Here is a 16997-nt window from a genome sequence, read left to right as displayed (position 1 = left end):
TTCCGTAATGTAGGAAAATACAACAGCAACTACACTTCTAAAGTACATAATTGGCTGTACGGTTCTTTTGGACACCTTGAGGTTTTGAAAGGTGCTACAGAAATACAAACCATGCAATCTCTACAAGGTCACCTCAATCACACCAGGTATGGTGCCGGAAAAAGATCAACTGCAAATTGAGTTCAACTGTGACAGACATTGCATAGTGATAAGTTATGAGGGGTTTTGAGACAGTAAATAGGGAGAAACTGTTCTAACTGGCAGGTGGGCTGATAACCAGATGAAATAGATGCAAGATAATTGGCAAAAGAAATCCATGGAGAACATTTTTTTTTTTAAAAACACGTTATGATCTAGAATGTGCTGCCTGAAAGGGTAGAAGTAGATTCAATAGTAACTTTCAAAAGGGAATTGTATAAATTCTTGAAAAGGAAAAATTGCAGGGTTGTGGAGAAAGGATAGGGGAGTGGGACTAATTGGATAGCTCTTTCAAAGAGCCAGCACCAGGCATCATGGGCTGTACGGCCTCCTCTGTGCTGCATGATTCTATGAATAGATCTCAAATAGCCAGTCGTCGTCTTCTTCCTGGGCAGTCCCTCAGAAAAGAGGATGACTTTCTTCCACTCCAGGATAGTGAGTACTTAGGTGACTGAATAGCCCAATCCTGATACTCCAAGTCATAGAATCATAGAAAGTTTAAGGCACAGAAAGAGGCCACTTAGCCAGTGTCTGTACCAGCTGAAAAACGATCCACCCAGTCTAATCCCACCTTCCAGCATTTGATCCGTAGCCCTGCAGATTACAGCACTTGAGGTGCATTTTCAGACTCCTTTTTGAAGGAGTTCAGGGTTTCTGCCTCAACTACCCTTTCAGGCAGTGAGTTCCATTCCCCCAACCCCTGTGGCAAAATTTTCCTCATCGCCCCTCTACTTTTTCTGCCAATTTAAATCTATAATAAAAACAGTTCTGATGAAGGGTCACTGACCTGAAAGGTTAACTCTGCTTCTCTCTCCACAGATGCTGCCAGACCTGTTGAGTATTACTTTAAATCTATGCCGCCTCATCACTGACCTCTCTGGTAAGGTAAATAGGTCCTTCACCTCCATTCTATCCAGGCCCTTCAAAATTTTGAACATTTCAATCAGATCTCCCCTCAGCCTTCTCTGTTGCAAGGAGAACCAATCTTTCCTTATAGCTGCATTTTTCCAGTCCTGGCAACATCCTCGTAAATCTCCTCTGTACCCTCTCTAGTGCAATTACATCCTTTCTGTAATGAGGTGACCAGAACTGCATACAGTACTCAAGTTGTGGCCTAACCAATGAGTTATACAGTTCCAGCATAACCACACTGCTCTTATATTCTATACCTTGGCTAATAAAGGAAAGGATTCCATATGTCCTTAAGTTAATTTTGAGAAGGTGGAAGATGCTGGTGCATGGGTTCTTTGAATGTGGGATGGCCGTTGCACACCGACTACTGCATAGTCCGAGTGAAGCAAGGTCTTTGTCCAATGACAGGGACTAATAGACACACATAGCCAGCATGTCCAGCTGGTAAGCCCAGATGCAGGCCATGTGGATCGGTATCAGGGTGCTCTTGAAGCGGTAGCTGAAAGCCTGCTCCATGGGCTGTTGTGACAAGGGCCGGCCGGTAACTGAGCACCCAAGTACATTTACTCCTAGAGTGATGACATAAAAAACTTGGTTTGTGCTGAGTTAGCTGATCTTAGACAGGATGGCAGTACAAGTGGCCTGCTGATGATATTCATTGCCCATTAAAATGAGACAGAGGGCAAGTTACAGAACTCTATTGCAGCATAACTGACAGAAAGAGAGTGGGCACTGCAAAGAACAGAAAAAACTTTTAGTACCTCTCAGGATACCCCAAAGAATTGTGTAGCCAAAGTGGGGTTTTATGAGCTACTCACTGAGCCCTGATAGTACCATGTGTTTCCAGGATTTTATCAAGATATATTCCAGTATGTTGAAAGGCACCAAAATAAGCACAAACTCGAAGACAGTGTTATTTCATCAAGTAAACTTAAAATTAAATTGGGTTCACAATCAGAGCAGTCGCGACTAATTTGGAAATAAGCAGAACAGACCAAGTTTAAATAAATAAAGATTATAATTTTTCACAGATTTTACAGTTCAGTCATAACTTATGAATCGTCAAACTTCAACAATTTCATCAAACCTAAATTTTAAAAACAATTTGATACGAAGAAAAGCTAACAATTTGATTTCCATATCACAGACAGAGAGGCAGACACAGACAAAAATACATTCGAATTCAACAAATTATTTCCATTAGTCACCCCAAATATAACAGCACTTCGGCAAATGGGTGGGCTTTTTTTTTACCTCCGCTGGAGCTTTAGAGTTTGGTTTGGTTGCAGTTGACACAATTGGGACAGAGTAACCCAATAATCTTACAGTGGGGTTAATTCCTTGAATTAGGGAGAAAAGTTCCAATAAAATTTTAAATAAAACCATGAAATGTTGAAATAGTTGCACTTTACATCAACACATCACAGTTTGAAGTTTTGTATTGAATGGCCTTCTGTACGATTAAATTACTACCACCTTCCAAAAGCACCTTTTTAAAGCATCAACCTCTGAATATTAACCATCAGTGAAGTGGTTAGCTTTTTAGTTGATCTGAAGTGTTACTGCCTGGACCACTCTAATCAGGTCACCTGTGGCCCAATAAGGACCATAAACTTGAAATAAAAACAAGAAATGCTGGAAACACTCAGCAGGTCTGGCAGGATCTGTGGTGCTTTCAATTAAAAGGACCATACACTTGATGTTAATGCATTTTTAAAAAAGCAGTACCTCCTTAATAGCTGTCGTGTTCCAGAATGCAAAATCATTTACCCAAAGAACCGAGAAGAACTGGAACTGGTTCTGGAACAAGTCCAAATCAGGATTACTGATTACACAGCATCTGGAGACCCAGTGTAAAGTGGGTCTTGAAATTTGTGCCATTGGAAGAGCCCTTGAACTGAAGGAAAACAAACAGAATATTGATTCCCTGGGTTAGATGTAGTTAGTTTATTGTGGGCTGCAGGGGTAAGGAATAGAAAAGCACAAAGAAAAGAAAAAGTGAGAAACAAATGATTGGTCCGCAAACCAAGTGGCTTATGGGTGATATCTAGAAGATTAACAGCAAACATACAAGTAATTAAACAAAACTGTCACTTCAAAAATAATGTACTGATCTCTAAAGTAGGAGCAATTTGCTTCTTTGATAGTTAAGCTAATGAATTCTAATTAAGGGCTTAGAAACAAGAGCTCAATTTTTGGAGAGAGTGCTCAATGATGATATTTGTAGAAGTCACAAAATAGTTACAAGTTATATTGTAACATAATGGAACTATGTAAGTCAATACAAAAACAATAAACTTTAAAATAAAAACAAAATTCTAGAAGGATAGTTTTGTCAATATCTGTAAAAAGGAAAGACAGATTAACATGCCAGAATTAAAGGACAGGGGTTGGGGGGGGAGGAAGAGAAAGAGATTGAAAGATATGGGTTCAAGCCCCATTCTAAGACTTGGATGCATAATCCAGACTGATACCTCAGTGCCGTCTTCCAAATGAGATGCAAAACTAACTTGCTTTGGATGGATGTAAAACATCCCATGGCACTATTTAAGATGAGTTCTCCCAGTGTCCTGGTGAAAAGGCACCCGCACCCACCATCAAAAAAAGAGATTAACTGTTCACTCCATCTAGTGCGTCCTTATTGTTCCAAAATGGCTGCTGCATTAATAGGGCTGAACAAAAGAAAAGGAGGGGAAAGAGCACAAGAGGCAGAATCCAGAATTTAAGGGGTTAAGAGGCCAGCAAAGACAGTTTTGAAAAGGTGCAAATGGGGAGAAAAACAGTGATCGTATTCTCAGGTAGTAAAGAATGACCACAAAAATCATGGCAAATGCACAAGAAACAGCTGGCCATTTTAACCATGAAATTCAGCACTCAAAAACCTATCAGTTACACCTGCCCCATTTTGTCTTGTTCAATCCCAAGAGACATTCAGGAAATTGTGGCACTTGATTTTTTCTTTTCCTACCTTTGGAAATGGTCTACATTCATGGTCTATTCCTTTTATCATTGTGAACACCTACATCAAATCCCCCCTCATCCTAAGATGTCTCTTCACACCCTTCTCATTGCATTCAAGTTTGAGGAAGGGTCTACACTTGAATCAATGTGTTTTTTCTCTTCACAGATGGTGATTATTTGCAGAGTTATGTTTTTCATCTAAACTCCCATGAGCCCAATTTGCTGCTTTGACCTTCAGGCAGGGGTCAGTCACTGGCATCCACCACCTGTTCAGGTCCTCCCTCATCAAACTGCACTGAACAACATCAGAGTATGAATCGAGGATCACTGCAATTTCTGGCAGACAAAAAAACAGAAATCTGTATTTGGGAAGTCAACCTTTACTGTCTCTTGGAGACATACAAATCATCTGGGCCAAAAAATAGCAATGACAAGTAGCTACAGGCCAAAATAGATGAAAATAGTGACCTTACTAAACTGGAAAATGCAAAAATCAGACTCAACATATTAATCCAACCCAATGTCCACTATTGAAAAATCAAGGGATAGAGGCTTAAAGAGAGAGAGGGAGAGAATGACGAAAGGAAGGGTTGCATGCAGGTCAAAGTACAAGATAACGAGAAAGCAAGAAGTGAGAGAAAAAGAATCATTTTGAGGGTATAGTTGGATGTGATGTTATTTCTTGCTTAAATATAAATCTAAGTTTTTCCAAGGTTTGTAACACTTGCTCAATTTTGATGATCATCTCTTTAATGTCCATGTTTTTACACACTACTTTCCAGCCAGCTTTCACCTGCTGGTTAGATCACTGTGTTGCTCAGTTCATCAGTGCACTTCTCACCTGCAAAATACCATCTCTCTTACACAGTGCTCTCCTCTAACAAAAGAATGGAGTCCAATGTTTTCTAAAAGTAACCAGTCTATGGTTATAGATAATGATTGATCAGAGAAGTTCCATTCTATATAATAGAGTCCCTGGTTTAAGGTTGGTGTGGACTGGTGGCAGAGTCACATGTTTCTATAATTCACTGGTGACCATTATTCTCATATGCAAATGAAATAAAATATTTCTAGTCAGATATAATCATTCTCTTAAGTTGAATTTTCACCCACCGTGCAAACCCGTGTCGGTCATTCAATTGAACAGATTGCTTCTACAACTCCTTTGAATCAGGTGCACGCTTGACATATCTCCACCAGCTTTTTATAGTTCAGGACACTCTTTGGAGAATGTCAGAGTCTAGTCGACCCAAGGCTGCTTTAAAATGCACTTAATACCAATAAGAATGGGATTTCATTCTGCTCTCTGATTGTTAGTCTTGTTGTATTTTTTGCTCCACCCCCACATGCCAAATACCACTTATACCAGGGCTCACTGACATAAGGTAAAAATATTCTAGGCAGTGGTTCGACAAATATAATAAAAGTTTTGCAATGTCAACTGGAACTTAATAACTTTGTGATCTCTCGCTTCATGCGGGGAACGTGAGTTGTACAATTGGAGCTGCATTGCTGTCTATGTCCAGCACTCATTTTGCCATAGCTTCCCATTTGAGATTGTAAGGAAGAGGAATTACCCCTTCTAACTTTCCTTTCAACAAAAAAGGCTCACTATTAAATTCTATGGCAATTGACAACGGAAACCTTAGCGTGTTGGAATCTCACAAAAGTCAATTCACTGAGTAATTTCCACTTAATATAAAGTCATACAGTCACTATTGCACAGAAAGAGGTCATTTGGCCCAGGAGGCCATGTCAGCTCTCTGTAGAGCAATCCAGACAGTCCCATTCCCCCACTCTATCCCCACAAGACTGCAAGTTTATTTCCCTCAAATGCCCATCCAATTTCCTTTTGAAATAATTAATAATCTCTGCTCCCACCACCCTCGTAGGCAGTGTGTTCCAGGTCATTATCACTCGCTGCGTAAAAAAGTTCTCTCTCATATTCCCACTACATCTCATGCCCAAAACCTTCAATCTTTGTCTCCATCCTTGTACCACCAGCTAATGGGAACAGCCGATGTAATGGTCTCGGAGAACCGGTTATAGCCTATTCCGAAATCAGATTCAATTTAAATTGCTAATTTGAATTTCTTTCTGGTACAAAATGCCCTCTGGTATTTTGTTTACATTGCTTATTCACATTATTGGATAATGCAATTTTTTTCAACAAAACCCATAACTTTAACAGTATTCAGTAAACACTGCCAAGCATTTCATTCTCCACACCTTCAAAGTTTTAGTCCAAGTCCTCAATTTTGTATCTCCAGTGTTGTAAAGATTCTATCTTTAGTCAACAGGGCAAGATCAAGATTTTTCTTCAAAACAATGGAACCTCCACTTTTAAGATGGATTAAACTCTACGCAATACATCAAACCTGTAGTGCAGGCTGAACTCAGTAAACACACGTTTGTGGGCACATAGGTCAGGTTGTCTGCCAGATCACAGAGTGCCATGAGCAGCTGAAATTGCTATTCAAGCCTTGGGATTAACATCAGTGTACAAGACTATAAACAAGTCTATGCAGAGTCTTCAAATCCCTTTGCTTTTAACCAAACTACAGAGAAGTGTTTCAATGTGAACAAAATTAATTTGAACTTGTAACTATTGGAAAACAAGATGAGGGGCTGATTGTAATCTGAAAGTATGGATCATTGGCTTTTGACCACACACCTGACTGCTGGACTGCACGCACAAGATCTGGGCTCAACACACACACATTTGTAACCTGGTTTATTTTAGAAAATTGTAAAGACGACTAATTAGGTTTTCCTTTGTGTGACTGCAATCCTGCCGGCAAAGGAATGGGCTGAAGTTTTGATTAACCATGTCTTTATATTTATGATCAGTGAGGTAAGAAAACTACACACTTAAAAATGAGCAGTTCCTGTAGCACATAACTTGATAAATGGTGGTCTTTTGCAACCTTTTCTTCCGAAGAAGAATTTGCTAGTGCTTCAATGGACTTTATGCAGAGATCATTTTGGATTACCCAGGCAAAAGTCTGCCTCCAGAAAGGGAAACTTGGGTGCAAATATCAACACCACAGGGATTTGAATTGGTTTCCTAGTTGGGAGGTCAATGCTCGTCTCTTAGGCACCAACTTGCCCTCATTAACGCAGGCCTGGCTGTATACCAAGTCTTGAAACGAATCTTGGCTATATGCTCAGCATCAAAGTATAACTAAAAGAGCCTGTGTTAAAGCACCACAAAACTCTAGGGGGAAAAAAAGGAACTGCAGTCTAAATTCTTCATTAACAGATAATGGTAACAGAATCATTGCCATCCAAATCTGTTTCCACATCAGCTACACTATGCCATCTTTAGTGTGGTGCAAGGATTTACACAGAGCAGCTTGCTTCATGCTAGTCCCACTGATGTTGTAGATCAGGTTCATTGCCATGTAGGCTTAAGCAGATTCTCAAGCAAGGAGCTTTGACAAAAAGGTACATCCTTGTCTCTTCCTTAAGGGCACCCAATAGTAGGATAGTGTCGGCAGGGTCAGTCTTCTCGCCAGACCTTTTTCCTTTTGCCACAAAAGACTCAAAGATTGCTCCCACGCTTAGCAAATGCACGAGAGGGCTCTCAATGCATGCCTCGGAGTTCGGAATCATGAAGGATGATGGTGCCGGCATACATCCTGCTGATAAAATTTAACATAGGGAATTGTGAATTGATGCATGTTGAGGGGAAGAATGAGGCAACATGAACTAAATGATACAATTTAAAGGTGGCGCAGGAACAGAAAGAGCTGGGAGTGTATGCACACTATTCTTTGAAGGCTGTTAAAAAGACAAAGGATCCTTGGCTTTATCAAAAGAAACAGAGTACAAAAGCAAGGAAGTTATGCTAAATCTTTATAAAACACTGATTATGCTTCAACTTGTGTAGTGTGTCCAGTTCTGGGTGTCGCACTTTCAGATGAACGCCAAGACCTTGGAGAGGGTGCAGAAGAGATTTACCAGAATGATACCAGGGATGAGGGAGTAAAGTTGAAAGACTAGAGAACCCGGGGGTGTTCTTAGAGCAAAGAAGATTCAATGTAGATTTAATAGAAACGTTTAAAATTATGCAAAGTTTTGATGGAGTAGTTACATAGAAATAATTTCCATTAGCATGAAGTTCATTAACCAGAGGACAAAGGTTCAAGATAATTGACAAAAAATCGACGGGTGGGGGAAAAACCGTGAAATTGAGAATTTATTCTTATTATACACAGCAAGTTATGGGATGCAGTAACTCTCAAAAGTTTCAGCCTTTTCAAAGGGAATGGATATATAATTGTAAAGGAAAGATTTGCAGGACTATGGGGAAAGAGAAACACAATGTGCATGGAGACATCAAAGAGTGTAAAGTGCCCTTTCTCCTGCCTTCTCAGCATGGAATTCATCCCTGTTTATGGCATCCAATCAAACCCTGCCCCACCAGGTATGGAAGTGAAATGCGACAATTGCAAAAGATGCCCCTTGCACATGAATCAATGCGTTGATTGCCTTTCTTAGCATGTACATCTTATAATACAGCACTAGGGTGTGATCTCACCGGATAGGTAATTTTTCAAGGTGCTGGACATGTCTGCCAACACCATGTATAATTATGTTGTGGGTTTAAAAAAAAAATGAACTGTGCCACATACTAGTTACAAAGTTTGACCTTTATATGAAGATCATGTATGCTCTAAAGATTTCAGAGCAGTGTTCCCATAATGCAGTGTCGATACTCAATTCCTTATTTTGTGCAATTGCAGATTACGTAAACTAAACAAAGCGGAATTAAGCTTGACTTTGTATTTTTAAACTTGAAGACTACAACAGAACAAAACCCGAAAATCACCTGTACAAATCCATGTGCATAGTACATGGGCTGACTGTAGGCAAACATTATACACAGAGAATCACAGACATATTGCTGCAGCAATACCTATGGCTCTGAATTCCAACACCAATGGATCTTCCTTCCCCAAAAAGCAACCTGAAGCAGTTATAACTCACCTTGCTCAAATGGAGGATACAGAAACACATGAAACAGCAGCAGTGCCAGTGAGGGAGATCAGGGCCTCTCTGCTTCTCTCTCGCGAGCTTTGATTTGGAATTTATCCCATTCAACTAGATCAGAATATTCCTAACAGGGCATCAGGCCCAATTATTTTAAATATTCCTTTCCCCTTTGAGTTTATTTTTCATATGAAGTAAACTGCTTCTCTTTTCCATTTCTTGATCTTTCGACGCCGAGCATTACCTGCAGCCAAGGGGCAGATAACCTGATTAAGGCTGAAATATACTTGTGTTAGTTCAACGTGTTACATGAACTCAGACTCTGCCTTTCTTGCACAAGTAGGGTGAAAGACCAATATGACCTGAGACAAGTCCTTCCCCTCTCAACCTGCAATAACGCACTGCTTACAAGGACACTGCTGCAGCAACTGAAACAAGTAGTCAGTTCAACAGCACACTTTTGCTTTCTCTCTGGGTTGCAGAGACTCAGCACTGCCAGTCAGATGAATGGAAGTTGTTCTTACACTGACAGCAGCTCAATTGCAGCTTTAAGATGATGCATCTTACAAGACTTGGAAAGCACCAAAATATGACAGGCACCTGAATCAGGGCTTTGGTGCAACATCTTCTGAATGCAGTTAGTATTCAGTCCTTGTAGTTGTAACAAGTCAAGAGTGAGATTTGCTTGACTGTTTCTTTCAGTAATGATTTATCTCTTTTACACCAACTACTTCAAATTGCTGGAACTAGAACCACCATGATCCACCAATTTGTTCTACTCGTCAACCTCCCAGTACAATGATCATCTTTCCTCAAATCTAGTTGCCCTATTTTTTCCCCAAACTCCACGCTCAGTGCAGTTGTATTTAACTGACAAACCAACACAAAATAATATGAAGCAGACACTTCTGATTATTGGTAACAATGACCTGGTCACATGGTACCTGCTCATGAGGGGGCATTAGAGACAGGGCAGGCTGTACCAGCAAGAGAAGCAGATGGTCTACAGTGAGCAACCAACAGGCCACACTCTGATGCTGATCTCCAGCAGATGCTACAAAAACTTAATAGTTGATTATTCCATACCCATGGGAAAACATGTCTAACTTAGCATACAGCAACACTGACATGATTCCCACATTACATACTAAGTTACCCATTACCCCGATGTAGAAAAGCATTTGAATAATTTCAATTCAGGGTTGGATGCATACGCAGCCAGGTGAAACTGTAATTATAGCATCAAGAATATAAGTATAGGCCATAAAGACCATCAAGCAGTTTCCATTCCTCTTAGATTCTTAAAAAATGACCAATCGCCCAGCTGTGGAAGAGATCTGAAGTGTAATGTGGCTACAATACCAACTTTAGAAAACTCCCCAAATAAAATACATCAAATGAAAGCTAACCAGATAAAGTTTTTAAAAATATTAAGGGTATGGTACAACCCGTTAATGCTATCTAAAATTCTGATCAAACTCTAGTCCAGATCAATTCTACAATTTCAGGAAGCAGGCTTCGTACTCCAAAAGATCTCCTCTTTTCTTCTTCTTGGGTAGTATACTCGATTCTGTGGATAAACATCAAGGAGCTTCTGGCCTGGTGCAGGAATCATCACAAGTCCAGAATTTTTAAGGTGACTGATATTGGGGAGATCTCTTGCACTGGCCATTTTATGATTTCACATGTAGTCCACGAGACAATTAAAGACTCACTGCTCTCTTCTGCCCACTGCTCTGCAGGCTGTTCACAGCATGAAGCTTCTGCATTGACACTTTAACTACTTATTAACACACTCCAACAGAGGTTTAAATCATTGAAGTCTAAAATTGCTCACAAATCCGTTCTAGAAAATGGCTTTGGATCAGAACGGTCCATTGTATAGAGGCCAAGGTAGCCACTAAACATTTTTATTTAAAGAGAGGTGTAAATGCAGTGGCAGCCATGATAAACTATGAAGATTCTGCAACTGGTCTGTTTCGCAGTACAGTGGGTTATTAGGCACTGTAATGGCTGCCATTCAGATTTGAAATAGTTCTGTTCTGGAAACAAGTTACTTGTTCCAGCAGGCACCTGACAGAAAACCATCTCAAGTCAAAATTGCACTCTGCATTGTTTTTAAAATTCAATCATTCTCTTGTATAGAAACGAGACACATCTCTTCTCAGTCAATTTACATTCCCTTTCCCATAGAGTCTGGTCCAAAAACTGAGTGGCATTTGGGACAAAGGACATTGGCAAAATGGCATGTACATCCCAAATCATACATACGTGAGTGTGTCAAACCTATGATTTAACAAAAATAAGATACAGTTTGGTAATTAGTTGTGGGGCTTTTAGTAAATTGGGACTGGACCAATACTGCAAAGCATTCATTGGACTAGCTTTTTAAAAAAAACACACCTTTTAGCTGGTTGGATTTCCAGGAATCGGTCTAGTCAACAGAATTGTTCATGAAGACTGAATGGCTGTTGTCGGCCTTTAAACACCAAATAGTAAAAAGGGGGGGTGGGGAGTTGTTTTTAAGTGCATGGAGACTAATGCAAGGGTCAGGATTTTTTTTTTTAGTCAAGTTATTTTACAGAGACTCTACAGAATGTAAAAAACAATAAAGGACAAACTGTAATTTTCCAAACCACAGGACTGAATAGATTGATCATTCATTGAATATTTCAATTACTTGAATTCCTCAAATCTGGATATCTGCATAGATCAAAAGTCACCTCTGAAAGGAAGCACCAGCAGAGATCTGTGGGATTCTCTGAGCAGAGATTCAGGATACCACCCTTAGAGGTGTCTCACTGTTTCAGTTTGGCGCTCGTGGCCAATGAGGCTACGGTTACCTCTTCATTCTTTACTCTCAGTCACCACCGATAATAGCACTGTGATGTCATCTGGCTTTCCACCTGGAAAAAAGTTGTATTTTAAATGTTGAATAATTGATGGTGCTAAGTGGTCAATGCCTGAAGATTATCAGGTATCACACAGGAGTTACTCATCTGACTAACACTTAATTGAACACAGGCAAACTAGAAAGCTGTGGCCACGAAGTGAAATATTCGAAGTCACAAGCATGTCTCAACACTTGACCGTCCTGTCACATGTACACATAGCACATTGAGGGGTAAATTTCTACACAACGCACATATACAGTGAGTGAATGTGGAAAAAAATCTTGAGTTTAAAAGTATACCCCAGGAATGACGTGCTGAGTAAATGATTTAAACAGGGGACCCCATCTTAACCTGGGTTATTGTCCTGGGACTCTGCCCGAACAATTGAATTGACCAAAAAAATCTGCACTACGTGAACTTGTGTCTGCATTTCAGGAATTGGAACACAGTGGGCAGCCATTTCAGTCCACTGTGTTGTGTTACTGTACAATGCACATCAGAGCCACAAAGGCTGATCCCCATTTCCCCAGCTCTTTCCCATTATTAAATGCTTTCCTTGGGATAAACATCTCAATATAAAGAGAAATTTCGCTTCAAAAGGGGAAGGAGGACAAGTCAGGCCCAAATTGCCTATACAAAGTGCGACCGGCACAGCACTGGGACCTGACACGTGCCATCTGAAACAGTAAACAAACTTCTTCATTTTATAATGTTTGTTCCTCTTCCCGGGTTTCAGATTGATCCACAATCCAGTAAAATTTTTGGGAGAGAAGTCAGGTAGGCAATAGGTTCCCCAACTCCACCCTCAACCCCGATTGGATGGATAAGATTGGGAAACTCTTTAAAATTGTGTGTTGGGGGGGTAGTTTTTGGACTGGAATAGAAATGAACTATGAACCCCCAGCCACCACAGTGCTCAAGCACAAATGCTCAGCATTACCAGGAGGCAGCAGAATCATATCAAGATATGACAGCTGCCATACAATATGCCAAAAATACAATTTTTTGTTCTAGTTTATACAGTAGAGTATTGCAGAGTACATACTGTAATGAAGGTGATTCCTCACTTGTACAGTGGCGCAGTGGTTAGCACCGCAGCCTCACAGCTCCAGGGACCCGGGTTCGATTCCGGGTACTGCCTGTGTGGAGTTTGCAAGTTCTCCCTGTGTCTGCGTGGGTTTTCTCCGGGTGCTCCGGTTTCCTCCCACAAGCCAAAAGACTTGCAGGTTGATAGGTAAATTGGCCATTATAAATTGTCACTAGTATAGGTAGGTGGTAGGGAAGTGTAGGGACAGGTGGGGATGTTTGGTAGGAATATGGGATTAGTGTAGGATTAGTATAAATGGGTGGTTGATGTTCGGCGCGGACTCGGTGGGCCGAAGGGCCTGTTTCAGTGCTGTATCTCAAATCTAAACTCTCATCCTCAAAGGCCCAGAGACCTTTGCAGTTCAACATGCACTGGAAAATGAAGGAAGGAACAATTGTATCTTCATGCAATCCCAGATCAAAAAGCAATATTTTACCTTGGACATTCAGTCCATTTTGACAAGCGTGCTGTGCGAAGGGAGACATGTAGTTTGGGTCATATGCCAACTGTTGGGCCTGTTCAGCTATACTTTTCACCGTTTCCTTGATGCTCTGGTAACTTGAGTCCTGTAACAAAATATCATAAACTTCAATACAACTGCAGCATATAGTATGTAAAATGGAATGTCTACATGCATTTCTTGTTAACTTCCACTCCCATTATAAATTCTTAGGCCTACACTTATTATAATGTCTATATAAATGTCTCTGTTATTACATCCTCCTTCTTGTGGAGAGGGACTTTACTCATCCTAAATTTTGAATTATTAAAAGAAAATCAGTTGTCTTTTCTTGGACAATTGCTTAACAGCCAACAGCTGTTACAGTCCTCCTTTGTCTCAATTTTAGTCTAATTTCAAACACAATGAATTGAATCCTGAAGCAAACAGAAAGCTCCATCAACTGTGTTTTATTTTATTTTTTTATTTTTTATTTTATTTTAAGATACAGCACTGAAACAGGCCCTTTGGCCCATCGAGTCTGTGCCGACCAACAACCACCCATTTATACTAACCCTACAGTAATCCCATATTCACTACCACCTACCTACACTAGGGGCAATTTACAATGGCCAATTTACCTATCAACCTGCAAGTCTTTGGCTGTGGGAGGAAACCGGAGCACCCGGCAAAGACCCACGCAGTCAAAGGAAGAACTTGCAAACTCTGCACAGGCGGTACCCAGAATTGAAGCCGGGTCCCTGGAGCTGTGAGGCTGCGGTGCTACCCACTGCGCCACTCATTTAGTAATGAGAACACTTATATTTTCTTATGAGACAAGTAAAATAGATGCTCAGACAGGCAGTGCGCAAGTGAGCACCAATACAGAGTGCGTGCGAGAGAGAGCAAGAGCTCCAGATCCAGCAACCAAACATAATCCCCACACCCTCCCAGCTGACACACCAGGAATCTACTAGTGATAAATACTTTACAATCCAGTCTCAGTTGTGCCAGATCACAGGAGGTTCCAGTCTCGCACAAAAGCAAAATACTAGGGCGGCACAGTGGTTAGCGCTACAGCCTCACAGCTCCAGCGACCCGGGTTCGGTTCTGGGTACTGCCTGTGTGGAGTTTGCAAGTTCTCCCTGTGACTGCGTGGGTTTCCTCCCACAGCCAAAGACTTGCAGGTTGATAGGTAAATTGGCCATTGTAAATTCCCCCTAATGTAGGTAGATGGTAGGAGAATGGTATGGATAATGGGATTAATGTAGGATTAATATAAATGGGTGGTTGTTGGTCAGCACAGACTCAGTGGGCCAAAGGGCCAGTTTCAGTGTTGTATCTCTCTATGACTACAGATGCTGGAAATACTCGGGTCTAGCAGCATCTGTGGAGAGAATATCAGAGATAACAGCTCAGGATTGTGATCTTTCAGTTCTGATAGAAGGCTCCACACTCCAGGTCTGCCCTCAAGTGTGGCCATTCTCCAAATACATTTTTTTTTTTAAAAAGGCACAGGAAGCCATTTAGCCCATCGAGAGTTCTACTCCCCTGCTCAATCCCCGTAGCCCTGCAAGTTTATTTCCTTCAAGTGGTCATTCAATTTATTTTTCAAGTCACTGATCGTCTCTGTTTCCACCACTCTTGTAATTCCAGGTCATGACTACCCGCTATGTAAAAAAAGTTCTTCCTCATATTCCCCGTACATCTCTTGCCCAAAACCTTCAAATGTGTCCCCTAGTCCTTGTACAATTAATTAATGGGAAGTTTTTTCTTGTCTAACTTATCTCCGCCTGTCATAATTTTGTACATCTCCTTTAAATCTCCCCTCAAACTCCTTTGTTTTAAAGAAAACAACCCCAGCTTTTGCAAACTAACCTTGTAACCAAAATCCTCCACCCCTGGAACCATCCTGGTAAATCTGCTCTGCACCCTCTCAAGGAATCCCACATCCTTCCTGAAGTATCCTCATTGGCTACAGGTGAGGTCCCAGAGGACTGAATAGCCAATGTTGTTCCTTTGTTTAAGAAGGGTAGCAAGGATAATCCAAGAAATTATAGGGTGGTGAGCCTGACATCAGTGGTAGGGAAATTATTAGAGAGGATTCTTCGGGACAGGATTTACTCCCATTTGGAAACAAATGAACTTATTAGCGAGAGGCAGCATGGTTTTGTGAAGGGGAGGTCATGTCTCACTAATTTGATTGAGTTTTTTGAGGAAGTGACGAAGATGATTGATGAAGGAAGGGCAGTGGATGTTGTCTATATGGACTTCAGTAAAGCCTTTGACAAGGTCCCTCATGGCAGACTGGTACAAAAGGTGAAGTCACACGGGATCAGAGGTGAGCTGGCAAGATGGATACAGAACTGGCTCGGTCATAGAAGACAGAGGGCAGCAGTGGAAGGGTGTTTTTCAGAATGGAGGGATGTGACTAGTGGTGTTCTGCAGGGCTCAGTGCTGGGGCCTTTGCTGTTTGTATTATATATAAATGATTTGGAGGAAAATGCAGCTGGTCTGATTAGTAAGTTTGCGGACGACACAAAGGTTGGTGGAGTTGCGGATATTGATGAGGATTGTCAGAGGATACAGCAGGATATAGATTGGTCGGAGAAATGGCAGATGGAGTTTAATCCGGACAAATGTGAAGTAATGCATTTTGGAAGATCTAATACAGGGGGAAGATTACAGTAATTGGCAGAACCCTTAGGAGTATTGAAGGCAGAGAGATCTGGGCATACAGGTCCACAGGTCACTAAAAGTGGCAACGCAGGTGGATAAAGGTGGTCAAGAAGGCATACAGCATGCTTGCCTTCATCGGTCGGGGCATAGAGTATAAAAATAGGCAAGTCATGCTGCAGCTGTACAGAACTTTAGTTAGGCCACACTTAGAACACTGCATGCAATTCTGGTCGCCACACTACCAAAAAGATGTGGAGACTTTGGAGAGGGTACAGAAGAGGTTTACCAGGATAGTGCCTGGTCTGGAGGGCATTCTCTATGAGGAGAGGTTGGATAAACTCAGATTGTTTTCACTGGAACGACGGAGGTGGAGGGGCGACCTGATAGAGGTTTACAAAGTTATGAGTGGCATGGACAGAGTGGATAGTCAGAAGCTTTTTCCCAGGGTGGAAGAGTCAGTTACTAGGGGACATAGGTTTAAGGTGCGAGGGGCAAAGTTTAGAGGGGATGTGCGAGGCAAGCTTTTTACACAGAGGGTGATGAGTGCCTGGAACTTGCTGCCAGGGGAGGTGGTGGAAGCAGGTACGATAGCGATGTTTAGGAGGCATCTTGACAAATACATGAATAGGATGGGAATAGAGGGTCTCCGGAAGTGCAGAAGATTTTAGTTTAGACAGGCATTAAGATCGGTGCAGGTTTGGAGGGCCGAATGGCCTGTTCCTATGCTGTACTGTTCTTTGTCTTTGGTCCCCCTATCCTTCACCCTTTTTGAATGTACCTAACCTGTACCTGAAGCATCTCTTCCTTAAAGATAAACCATTGTTCTGATACA

At 41.3% G+C, this 16997-nt stretch overlaps 1 protein-coding gene across 2 annotated transcripts in view; it reads right to left on the bottom strand.

Annotated features, from left to right (window-relative positions):
• Positions 1 to 2109: 2109 nt before the first annotated feature.
• The window catches only part of LOC137346551 (protein phosphatase PTC7 homolog), a 136039-nt gene continuing 121151 nt past the window's right edge, over positions 2110 to 16997 (bottom strand). The window contains exons 5-7 of one of the 2 annotated variants that reach the window (XR_010968730.1): positions 13484 to 13613; positions 11790 to 11972; positions 2110 to 7715 (exon numbers count right to left, since the gene is read on the bottom strand). Coding sequence is in view for 1 of the 2 variants with exons in the window: in XM_068010042.1 (XP_067866143.1) it covers positions 11914 to 11972; positions 13484 to 13613 (189 nt within the window). In the remaining variant the exon portion in view is untranslated. Of the gene's footprint in view, positions 11973 to 13483; positions 13614 to 16997 lie in introns of both variants that reach the window. The other variant, XM_068010042.1, reaches the window with a different exon arrangement.

This window comes from Heterodontus francisci, chromosome 30 (assembly GCF_036365525.1).
Source record: "Heterodontus francisci isolate sHetFra1 chromosome 30, sHetFra1.hap1, whole genome shotgun sequence".
In the NCBI taxonomy this organism is placed as follows: Eukaryota; Metazoa; Chordata; class Chondrichthyes; order Heterodontiformes; family Heterodontidae; genus Heterodontus; species Heterodontus francisci.
This window is presented reverse-complemented; position numbering and strand designations above follow the sequence as displayed.